The sequence below is a fragment of the Pan troglodytes genome, chromosome 2 (genome assembly GCF_028858775.2).
Source record: "Pan troglodytes isolate AG18354 chromosome 2, NHGRI_mPanTro3-v2.0_pri, whole genome shotgun sequence".
Lineage (NCBI taxonomy): Eukaryota > Metazoa > Chordata > Mammalia > Primates > Hominidae > Pan > Pan troglodytes.
The window spans coordinates 160,119,017-160,132,007 of NC_086015.1; the positions used below are offsets into that span (position 1 = coordinate 160,119,017).

The 12,991-nt window shown below is 34.0% G+C and overlaps 1 protein-coding gene across 7 annotated transcripts in view; it reads left to right on the plus strand.

The window, feature by feature from the left end:
• The window catches only part of LEKR1 (leucine, glutamate and lysine rich 1), a 215,846-nt gene that overhangs the window by 86,852 nt on the left and 116,003 nt on the right, over positions 1-12,991 (plus strand). For 5 of the 7 annotated variants that reach the window (XR_010155848.1, XM_054681212.2, XM_526361.7 and 2 more), the window contains one exon: positions 7,165-7,284. The exons of 1 other annotated variant lie outside the window; for it this stretch is intronic. Coding sequence is in view for 5 of the 6 variants with exons in the window: in XM_054681212.2 (XP_054537187.1) it covers positions 7,165-7,284 (120 nt within the window). In the remaining variant the exon portion in view is untranslated. Of the gene's footprint in view, positions 1-7,164; positions 7,285-11,087; positions 11,849-12,991 lie in introns of those variants that run through there. One more of the 7 variants, XM_009446734.4, reaches the window with a different exon arrangement.

The window sequence follows — 12,991 nt, forward strand, 5'->3', positions numbered from 1 at the left end:
TTGTGTTCCTAATTTGGCTCTCCGCTAGAATATTATTACTGTATAGAAATGCTACTGATTTTTAATTTTTTAAAGGTGTATTTAGGCTTCTAGATGTTCTTTCCCACCTGACCTGCTCAAAACATATAATTAACTTTCCCTGAAAGAATTCTGGATGTTGTATCTCTGATCTCAGTGGTACTAGCTGTAGCTAAGGATAGAGAGTGGTAAAAGGGAGGTGGTGAAATGAAAATAAAGAAATTAAGTAAAAGTTGACTTTTGGAATAATGGCATCATATCCCCTGAAATGGCGCAAGTGCTTTCCCTTAATTCCCAGAACTTTGTCAAGAGATTGGGAGAATGTCTGGTAAAGAGGAAATATCCAGAGATTTTATCAAAATAACTATTTGCTCACCTGATCATCCCAGAATAAATCTTGTCATTTAACAATTTTTGCACACACACAGAAGCTTATAGGCAGCATTTCAGTCCTTTGTTTTTAATTTTTTAGGAGAAAATGATAAAATAAATACTCATTTACACAGATTTTAAAATTATCAAGATTTTATTAGGTTTATTTTATCATTTCTTTTCTTTACTGAAGTATTTTAAGGCAAATCATAGTCTCCTAGTCTATGTGCTGTTTTATCTTTACTTACTTCACTGTGATGTGACTTTTTAAAAACATAATCACAATATTATCATTCCAAAATTAGCAACAGTTCCTTGGTATTCTCTAATTCCCAGTCCATAATTAAATTTTCTCAATTCTTTAAAAAAATTTTTTACTGTCATTTTAAAAAATATTTTAAGTTCTGGGATACATGTGCAGAACGTGCAGGTTTGTTACATAAGTATACACATGCCATGGTGGTTTGCTGCACCCATCAACCCATTATCTACATTAGGTAATTCTCCTAATGCTATCCCTCCTCTAGTTTCCCCACCCCCAACAGGCCCTGGTGTGTGATGTTCCCCTCCCCGTGTCCATGTATTCTCATTATTCATCTCCCACTTATGAGTGAGAACATGAGGTGTTTGGTTTTCTGTTCCTGTGTTAGTTTGCTGAGATTGATGGTTTCCAGCTTCATCCATGTCCCTGCAAAGGACATGAACTCATCCTTTTTTATGGCTGCATAGTATTCCATGGTGTATATGTGCCACATTTTCTTTATCCAGTTTATCATTGATGGGCATTTGGGTTGGTTCCAAGTCTTTGCATTGTGAACAGTGCTGCAAAGCCGCTGTCAATTTGTTTTAATTGAGTTTCATACAAGGTCCATATGTCATATTTAGTTATTAAATTTCTTGCTTCTCTTTTATCTATAAAGGCCTCTCTTCTTTTTTTCCCTTTGTCTTAATTACCTTGTTGTAGAAACCAGTCCAGTTGTGCTTCTAGTACCTCATTTTTTAAAATTACACTTTTATTTTAGGTTTGGGGTACATGTACAGGTTTGTTATATAGGTAAACTTGTGTATGGGGGTTTGTTGTACAGATTACTTCGTCACCCAAGTACTAGGCCTAGTATCCAATAGATATTTTTTCTTATCTTTTCCCCCTTCCACCCTCCACTCTCAAGTAGGCCCCAGTGTCTATTGTTCCCCTCTTTGTGTCCATCCATCCTCATCATTTAGCTCCCACTTATAAGTGAGAACATGTGGTATTTGCTTTCCTATTGCTGTGTTAGCTTGCTAAGGATAATGGCCTCCAACCCCATCTATGTTCCTGCAAAGGACATGATCTCATTCTTTTTTTATGACTGTATCCAATCTGTCATTAATGGGCATTTAGGTTGATTTTGTGTCTTTGATATTGTGAATAGTGCTGCAGTGAACATACGCATGCAAATGTCTTTATGGTAGAATAATTTATGTTCCTTTGCGTTTATACTCAGTAATGGAATTGCTGGGTTGAATGGTAGTTCTGTTTTTAGGTCTTTGAGGAATTGCTACACTGCTTTACAATATGGTTGAACTAATTTACACTCCCACCAAGAGTGTATAAGCATTTCCTTTTCTACATAACCTTGCCAGCGTCTGTTATTTTTTTTTTTTGACTTTTTAGTGATAGCCATTCTGACTGGTGTGAGATGATATCTCATTGGTGTTTTGATTTGCATTTCTCTAATGATCAATTATATTGAGTTTTTTTTCATATGCTCATTGGCCACATGTATGTCTTCTTTCGAGAAGTGTCTGTTCATGTCTTTTGCCCACTTTTTAACGGGGTTGTTTGTTTGGTTTTTGTCTTGTAAATTTGAGTTCCTTATACATGCTGCATATCGGACCTGTTTTAGATGCGTAGTTTGTAAATTTTGTCTTCCATTCTGTAGGTTGTCTGTTTACTCTGTCGATAGTTTCTTTTGGTGTGCAGAAGCTTTTAAGTTTACTTAGATCAAATTTGTCAATTTTGGCTATTGTTGTGATTGCTTTTGATATCATTGTCAAGAAATCTTTACCTATTCCTATGTCCAGAATGGTATTGCCTAGGTTGTCTTCCAGGTTTTTTATAGTTTTGGGTTTTACATTTAAGTCTTTAATCCATCTTGAGTTAATTTTTGTATACGGTGTATGGAAGGGGTTTAGTTTCAATCTTCTGTATATGGCTAGCCAGTTACCCTAGCACCATTTATTGAATAGGGAGTCTTTTCCCCATTGCTTGTTTTTGTCAGCTTTGTCAAAGATCAGATGGTTTAGGTGTGTGTTCTTATTTCCGAGCTCTCTCTTCTGTTTCATTGATCTATGTCTCTGTTTTTGTGCCAGTACTATGCTGTTTTGCTTACTGTAGCCCCGTAGCATAGTTTGAAGTTGGATAGTGTGATGCTTTTGGCTTTGTTCCTTTTGCTTAGAATTGCTTTGTCTATTTGGGCTCTTTTTTTTGTTCCATATGTATATTAAAATAGTTTTTTTCTAGTTCTGTGAAGAATATCATTGTTAGACAGGAATAGTATTGAATCTCTAAATTGCTTTGGGTGGTATGGACATTTTAATGATACTGATTCTTCCTATCCATGAGCATGTGATGTTTTTCCATTTGTTCATGTCAGCTCTGCTTTCTTTGACCAGTGTTTTATAATTCTCATTGTAGAGATTTTTTACCTCCCTGGTTAACTGTTTTCCTATACAGTTTGTTTTGTGGTAATTATGAATGAGATTGCATTCCTGATTTGGCTCTTGGCTTGGCTGTTGTTGGTGTATAGGAATAGTAGTGATTTTTGTATGTTGATTTTGTATCCTGAAACTTTGCCAAAGCTGTTTATCAGCTGAAGGAGCTTTTGGGCTGAGACTATGGAGTTTTCCAGATATAGAATCATGTCATCTGCAAACAGGGATAGTTTGACTTCCTCTCTTCCTATTTGGATGTACTTCATTTCTTTCTCTTGACTGATTACTCTGGTCAGAACTTTCAATAATATGTTGAATAAGAGTAATGAGAGAGGGCATCCTTGTCTTGTTCTTGTTTTCAAGAGGAATGCTTCCAGCCTTTGCCTATTCAGCATGATGTTGGTTGTGAGAGTACTTCATTCTTGATTATGAACAGACAACAAAGGATAATCAGCCTTCTGAGCAGAGCCTCAAACATGAAAGTCAAAAAGTAAAACAAAGAAAGAGTCTCAAAGAGAAACAGAAGCAATGCAGCAAACTGAAGAAAACTTCAAAAACACACTAGAATTGATATCCTCAAAGAAATACAAATTGTATTCATGGGACAAGAAAAGGGGCAATTAAAAAAGGCCTTTTGGAGAATAAGAAAGAAATTTTGGTAGTTAGAATGTGATAGCAGAAGTTAAAACTTTGATAGGATGGAAGATAATGAAAGAACAGAAAGTTAAAAGTGGTAAAATGGTAGAGAAAGGATAAGAAAGCTAAGAGATCTGTTCAGGAAATTCCACAACTAAAATAATAGAAAGATGTTCCAGACAGAAACAGAAAATTGACAGGAAAGCATCATTCTCCCTAGGGTAAATTTCTGAAAACTAAAGAAATCAGTTTCTGAAGCAAGTACTCACCAAGTGCCCAGCACAGAGAATGACAAAAGATTAACATGATGATACATTGTGATCAAATTGAAGAAACCCAAGTGAAAAGTAAAAAATTTTCTTTCAGAAAAAGCTTCTGAAGCAGGGGGAAGGGTGGGGGGCCCACCATATATCACACAAAGAAATAGAAATGGGAATGTCATTGGATTTCTCAGCAGCATCACTGGAAATTAGGAAACAATGGAATGGTGTCCTAATCTTCTGCTGAATATTTTTCAAATATATGATTTTCTATTCAGCCAAACTGTTCCATCTGAGATAAAATAACATGTTCAGACATCCAGAGTCTCAAATTTACTGCCAATGCACAGGACATTTCTGGACGATTTGCTCCTAGGAGTAAACCAAGAAGGAATAAAACTTTGGAACCAGGGTATAGGAGAATTGACATGAAAGAGAGATGAGGACAGTTCCTGAAGTGATGGAGAAGGGAAGTCTTATGATGACAGCTGTGTAGTCAAACCAGAGCATAAACCAGACTATAGCAGGGGAATAGAAAGCTCCAGGAAGGCTACCTCCTGGTAAAGAAATGATTTGGAAAGATTATCTGCTGTGTCTGAAGGTGTCAGGAGAAGAATTACCTCTCCATCAAAGATGGAAGAAGAATAAATGATGGTACCCAGAAAACTACGAAAGAAGAAAAGGAGACAATTTTTAATTCCAGAGACAACAAAAAGTTATACAAGAGAGAAATATAATCATGGCATTATATGTTGCTCACAAGTGAATAACAATGTATTTAATAAAAAGTGCTGATTTAACTATATTGGGAGGATTAAGAGAAGAGTATGTAGATATGTATAGGAGGGTCAATTCTTATTAGCTACCTACCCCAACATCCATTTTGCCTTCTAAGTAACAGAATATATCTGGGGGCTAATCTTTAAAGGACGACACCTTCCATCTGCATGTGCAGCTAAGTATGGCCATGTATCTAAGTTCAGTAGAAGTATTCAGTGGTACTTTAAGGAAATTGGCTTAAAACGGATGGAGTAGGCTGTTATTCTCCTGTTCCTGGCCTGGAATGGGAATGTAATGATTGAAGCTTTCACCACCATCATGGACTATGAGAATAAAGTACAGATACCAAAGATGATAGACCAGAGAGTTGGAAGGATATGAGGCCCTATATGATATTAGCACTGAACTGATTACCAATGCATTTGTTTTATGTGAGATTATATATATATTTATGCCATCATATTCAGGTGGCAATTATATGTAGCATAACTAGATCTTAACTGATATGTATCACTAAATAATATATAAAATTAAATATTAGGAAATATCAGTGTAAACATGTTAGTAATATGGAGGTAAATACTAGGAGAAACAGGAAAAAAACATTAAAAGTAGTTGCCTTTGGCAGTGGGAATTGGGGTTAGAAGCACATGGTTACTATTTTTTTAATAACCCTTTTAGTCATTGTTACAGTTTGGATGTGGTTTGTCTTCACCAAAACTCATGATGAAATTTGAGCCTCAAGGCAGCATTGTTGTGAGGTACGGCCTCATCGGAGGTGTTTGGGTCATAGGGGCAGATTCCTCATGAATAGATTAATCCCTTCCCTTGTGAGTGAATGGAGTTTTTGCTCTGGCAAGAATGGATTAGTTCCCAAGATAGCAGGTTGTTAAAATACGAGAGAGAGGTGCATGGCCACCGGCTTTCAGCCCATTGTCCTTGTTCTTTGCCTTGCAAATCGAGAGTACCCTCCAAATCACTTGACTTTCCTTTTCTCAGAGTTGTAGCTCTCCAGAGATGTCCCCAGATGCTCCACATTAAAGATACATCCTTTCATTGCTTTTCCCCTCAGCAATTATGAAGTGTTTACGAGAGAACTAATTCACATTGTCATGGCTGGAAATATTCTCTGATGCTCAACTCCCCTAATCTATAGATTGAATTGGTTTAAAGTCTACTTTGTATTACGAGCATTGTTGTTCCTCCTGATAGTGACTCTCTTCTTGGTTCAGGTGGACAGCTACTATGCTGCCATTAAAAACCAACTAGGTGGGAGCTTATTCCTCTGCTGAATTGTGCAGTGACTGGTCTCACCCAAGACTTTCATGTGAGAAGAAGCACCTTCTTTTTATCAGGAAATTTCTAGTATTTCCTGTTATTCACAGCTGAATGTAATGCCTCAGTTCATTTTCAATTGTTTGATTATATGTGATAAAAAATGTGTTTTCTTGGCAACCAATATTTCTGTACATTTATATTAGAAATAGATTAATAACTGTTTATAGCAACTACATGCTAACAAATCTTATTGTCTTTTTAATTAATTAAGCTAAACATCCCATTGCCATGATGTATTAGGTCAAGTTTATAATGTTACCATGTTATTCTTTGGACGTTGTGAGTTAGTGTTACCATGTGGATAAAATGTCAGGCATCTTTTTCCTCATGTAAATTTTACTTTTCATGTTTATATACTTACAGTTTTAATTTTGATCCTAAGTTTTCATTCATTCATTATACCAAAAGTTAACTCATGTTCTTCCAAATGACTTCTTACCGAAAGCCACACACAAAAAAAGAGTTTGGCTTCCTTGATTTTTTTTCTCTCTTGCTTCCTCTCTCATCATGTGATCCCTTTGCACATGCCCCTTTCCACTTTCTGCCGTAAGTGGAAGCAACATGAGGCCCTCGCTTGATGCAGCTATCCAATCTTGAATTTTCCAGTCACCAGAATCATGAACAAAGTAAACTTTTCTTTCTGTATAAATTACCTAGCCTCAGGTATTCTTTTACAGCAACACAAAATGGACTAAGGCAGTAATATTTGACATTTTTAATTTGAACATTTATTACTTTAAATGAAATTAAATTAATATTTTTAGTTGTGATTAATATTTATGTTCATTGTAAACAGTTGAACAATACAAAAGAATATAGATAAAAAGTTCTGCCTCTCTTCAATATTCTTTACTTTTTCCCCCTGCCCATAAATTCCACTCTCCTCCCCAGGATTTGGTGCCCAAGATTTGGTCTCTCCATATTTTTTCTGTACATTCATATAGCATATATAAGAGACATAGTTTCTTCTTCTACTCCTTTTTATTAAAAGTAAGTATATTTAAATGTTAACTTGAAAATTGTACATATGAGAGAATACTTAAGGGATGTTTGTTTATATTTTTAGAATTTATGATGTAGGCATGCAGTTAAAAAGTCAACAAAATGAATTTCAGAAAGTAAAGAAACAATTGAGTCATTTGCAAGATGAGCTAAAAATTAAATATAGACAATCATACATCTTCAGGTAAGATTAAAGAACTGAAAATTATAAAGATTGAAAAGATATGCTTAATACTAACTTTGTAAATAGCCAAACACATTTTAGTAATATGGTTTCTATATCTGGTGTGATTGAGAAAAGTGAAACAGCATTAGGTTTTCTTTTTTCTTTTTTAAACCATTATCTCAATGAATAGTGTTGCTAATTAAATTTAAATTAGGCATATACCTTATTCTATTAGTGCCTTGTTACTGTTCTTATTTTGTGGTGGCATTTAGAATGAAAGCACGGTAACTAATTTCCCTCTTCACCAATATTTCCTTGTGTATTTGATCCTCTGAGTGATAGTCCAGTGACAAGAAAAGTAATAGAATAAGAAAACTTCCTAAATAATATTAACATACTCCTTAAATTCAGAAATATCTAGTGTAAAGCATGTTAATTCTGCTTTTATATAATCTTCGGAGGGTTTATAATACCTAAAGATAAAATCCAGCGTTCTAAAGAAACTAAGAAGTACATTTTCTTTCCTAAAATTTGAATTGAATATATTGAGAATGTTTATGAGAAAGAATAATTCCTTTTTGAATTGAATAACTTTTAGCTCTTAGAAAAGGGAAGGCAATAAGTTAATTCAACATGGCAAATGACACAGGTTCTGGATGACTAAAAAAGTATGCTGGGTGAGTGTTTTGAATGATAAGTTTTTGTTTTTTATCTAAGAATTATTACCAGGAATATTCTGAATAAATTTCTGTGGGCTAATAATTTTTAATTCATTTTCTGATAATAACCTATTGAACATCTACCTTTTACAAATGCTTTGCACATAACTGATGCTCAATACATAATTTTTGAATGAATCCATGAATGAAATCCACTCACAAAACAAGTGACCATTTTTATCATCAGAAATCCCCTTGATCCTTTCCTAGAAATCTGGTGTTGAACCAAAAGGATAATGCCATCCAGGTGACCCCAACTTTTGTATTTTAATCAGGACTATCAGTATTCATTTTTGGCTTCTGTAATAGCTTTGGCCCATATCTGCCGCAGAAGGCTCATCTGATTTATACACCAAAGCCTTCATGGATGGTAAGATTTACCTTTAAAGGCTGGACTGGGACTAGACCAAATAATTATTGCCGCTTCAGGATATTATGGGACTGATACACTTGATCCTAATTATTTTCATTTTTGCATGTTATCTTCAGTATTTCAAATTTTTGAAGAAACATAGACATACAAATGGAAGTGTTATTTTTATTCTGTATTCTAATTTTGTCATCATTTTGAGTTATACTTTTAACAGCTTATTTTGTTCACATGTTTCCATAGATCTGTGATTTTTGCTCATTTTTAGCTGAAAGATTGCAAATTAGGAGTCTGGGATCTGACTTACATAAAAATAGTACATACTAAAAACAATTTTGGAAGTAACTAGTCAACTAGACACTTAGTACAAATTACAGTTTGTAATAGATGAATAGAAATAATTATTGTTTTTATACTCTCACTGGTAGATATAATGCATTCCATAGAAAAAGGTATACTGTTAAAAATAAAATCAAACCAAATTTCTAGAGTTCAGTGACTTTTGTTGCATTACTAAAAGCTGATTTTAAGCTAGATTATTGATTATTTTTAAAATATCAGACCATAAAACTTAGTTGCTCTTGATAAAGAAAAAGAGCTTATAATCTTCTGTCTTGAAGAGGTAAAGGATTCATAGGCCAAAATGTGGGATGAAAAAAAAAAAAGAGTTAAGGGAAAGAAACATGAGCTTTTTACTCAGATACAATCATCTTTATTTATGGAGCCTAAAAGGAACTTTCAGTAGATCAGTGAACTATGTTTTGGGGTCCATTGCTGTTTTTAATTTCTTCTCTCTTTTGTTTAATTACAATTGGGCTTAATCACTAGCCTCCAGCAAAGTATTCTTTCATGTTCTGTGTTTTCCCTGACATCATTTCCAGCCTGTGTCTTGCAAGGGCTCAGCATATTAGTTGGCACATTGGTTGGCTCAGCACATCTGCTACTCAGAATAAAGTGTCTTTTGAAAATGCAAATTAGTTGTAGAAGGCCTATAAAATAGATATTAAAAACCTGAATGAAATATAGATATACTTCACCTCACAAAGTTGTGTTTAAGTTCAATATTCCAAATCAGACCATATTTGAAATATTCTAGCAGTATTTACTTTTAGAGGATTACTATTGTGAATCTTTTATAAATTATTTGAAATAAAGAGTACTTATCCTTTAATTTTTCTTATTTGTAAAGCTAGACCTTATCATCTGTAAAATTTTCAATGTCAACTCCAAAAATTTCTCTTGCAGCTCTCTCAGTTTCACTTCGCTTCTTCAGTCTAATTAAGGATGCTAATATTTTTTCTTAATTTCCCAACCATATTTTGGCTTTACTTTGTTTTCTATCCTTGATCCCATAGTTTATTACCCCGTATCTTTTTAAAAACATCCTCATTGTGATATAATTTGCATACCACAAAATTCACCTATCTTAAGGAGACAATTTAATTATTTTTAATAAACCTACAGAGTTGTGCCACCAAATGTTAGCTATTAGATTGGCAACCACATCCAATATTAGAACACTTGACTAATTCCAGAAAAGACCCTCCAGACCCTCATGCCATCTTCAATCAATCTCTGTGCTCACCTTCAGCTCACCAGGCAACTAACATTTCTCTTTCTATAGATTTATACTTTTCTCGACATTTCAGATATATGGAATCATACAATATGTTGTCTTTACATCTGGCTTTTACTAATTATGTTTTTGAGGTTCACTCATGTTGTGGCACTTATCCATACTTTTGTTCCTTTTTATTGCTGAACAGTATTCCACTGTATGGATATACCACATTTTATTTATCCATTTACTAGTTGATGGATATTTGGATTGTTTCCACTTGTTGGTGCTTATGAATAATGCTGCTGTAAACATTCATATACAAGTCTTTGTGTGGACATATGTTTTCAATTCTTTGGAGTAGATACCTAAGTGTGGAATCACTAGGTCATATGATTAATGTATATTTAATTTTTTTTTTTTTTTGAGACGGAGTCTCGCTCTATCACCCAGGCTTGAGTGCAGTGGCATGATCTTGGCTCACTGCAACCTCCGCCTCCCAGGTTCACACCATTCTCCGGCCTCAGCCTCCCGAGTAGCTGGGACTACAGGTGCCCGCCGCCACGCCTGGCTAATTTTTTGTATTTTTAGTAGAGATGGGATTTCACCATGTTAGCCAGGATGGTCTCAATCTCTTGACCTCATGATCTGCCTACCTCAGCCTCCCGAAGTGCTGGGATTATAGGCGTGAGCTACCGCGCCCTGCCAATCAATATTTAATTTTTTAACTGCCAACCTGTTTTCCAAAGGGGCTGCACATTTTACATTCCCACACCATGAATGAGGATTCTAGTTTCTCCATGTTTTTGTCAACACTCCCTATTGTCTGCCTGTTTTGTTGCAGTCATTCTAGTGGGTGTAAAATAGTGTCTCATTGTAGCTTTGATTGTGTTTCCCAAGTTACTAATGATGTTGAGCATCTTTTCATTTGTTTGTTAATCATTTGTATATCTTACTAGTGAAACATCTCAAATATTTTGCCAATTTTTAATTGGTTTATTTTCTTATTATGTGATTGTAAGAGTTCTTTCTATATTCTGGGTATAAGGCCTTTATGTGAACTATGATTTGCAAATATTTTCTCCCAGTGGCTTATCTTTTTATTTTCTTAATAATGTCTTTTGAAAAGCAAAGTTTGTTATTTTTAATGAAATATAATTTATCTGTTTTATAGATTGTGCTTTTGCTGATGTCTGTAAGAACTCTGTCTAGCCTGTCAGAAGGATTTTCTCCTGTATTTTCTTCTAAGAGTTTTATAGTTTTAGCTCTTCTTTAGATCTATGATCTATTTCAGCTAACTTCTGTGTATGATATGAGGTAAGGATCTAAATTCATCCTGTTTCACGTGGATATTCAATTGTTCCAGTGCTGTTTATTAGAGGCCAATTTTTCCTTATTGAATTGCCTCGGCATCTTTGCCTAAAATAAATTCACCATAAATGTAAAGGATTATTTTTGGATTTTCTATTCTATTCCATTAATCTATATGTCTTATGTCAGTGCCACACTCTCTTAAGTACTATAGTTTTTAATAAATTTTAAAATCAAGAAATATAATTCCTCTAACTTCCTTCTTTGTTTTCAAAATTGTTTTTGCTATTCTGTGCCCTCCATAATGAATTTTAGGATCAGCTTGTGAATTTCTGCAAAGTAACCTGCTGGGATTTTGATAGGTATAGTATTGAATCTATAGATCAATTTGGGGAGAATTTCTACCTTAAAATTTTTGTATCTTTCAATTCATGAATGTGGTATGTTTTTCCATGGAGATCTTTAGCCCTCTCAAAAATGTTTTGTTTTCTTGAACTTCTTTTATTACAATTTATTTCTAAGTGTTTTATTCTTTTTATGTTGTTATGAATTGGGACTGTTAATTTTATCTTGGGGATTGGTCATTGTTAATATACAGAAATAAAATTGATTTTTGTATATGTATCATGTATCCTGTGACCTTGATGAATTTGTTTATTAATTCTAGTATTGTGTGTGTGTGTGTGTGTGTGTGTGTCTTCTTTAGAATTTTCTACATAGAGGAGTTTGCCAACACTCCAAGTCCTTTTACCTCTACTCATTTAGTTGTATTTACCCTTAAATCCTTTGGACTTCATACCTACTTCCAGGTTGTTAAACACTAATTCCTTAGTGAGGAATCCTCAATATTCTGCTTAGGCTCCTTGGTGTTATTCATCTCTTAGCAACTGTTTTTCTTGCCTCTTATTTCACAGAGAATGTTAAGGTTACCAATAGAGGCAAATTTATTGTGAACCAGATGATGCTTAAGTTTCAGAGTCTCTCACTTAGGACTTCCTTCCAAGGTTCTGGGAGGGCTCCTGGTGAAAGCGAGATGAATGGGTTGTAATTTGGTTAAAAATTCTCTTTCTACTCAGGTTTTTCCTCTCTCTCACTTTTTAAAAAAATTAATTATTAATTTTTTGTGATTCTCACTTCTGTTGTCAGTATACCATTGGAGTAGTCACAGGCATTTGGAGGATCTGAGTAAGGGAAAGTTGGCTTAGGAGTATACCATTATAATTGCCATTTAGTAAGATATTTTAGAATGCTTTAATGAAACAAGCAAGAAATTACATTAATTTGGATGTATATAATTTTTTAAAATTAATCAAATAAAAGCATTTATAAGCAAATTAGGCAATAGAAATTATTGTGGCCTAAAGAAGCAAATCGTAATAACTTTTTTTGATTACATCAAAGCAAATTTATTAATAGAAAGATAAATTTTTTAAAGTTCTTGGGTTATTTGATAATCTAATGAAAGGGAGTTAATTATTCAGATACATTGGAGAAAGATTTAAGTTTTCACTGATTTCACAAATATGAGTAACATCACTGAATGTAACATACAAATCATAATATACTACTTCAGGGAGACCATCTAAGATAAACTGGCCCATGAGTTTCATTGTTTCAAAGACAATTTAATCACTTTCCAAGAAAACCTGAAATGACAAAATCTTATGTATTAGAAAAGTTTAATAAGAATTTCCCCAAATTGGACAATGCTAAGAATTTGTGTGGCATTACTGATTACCAAATTACTAATTACTAATTACCAAAGGC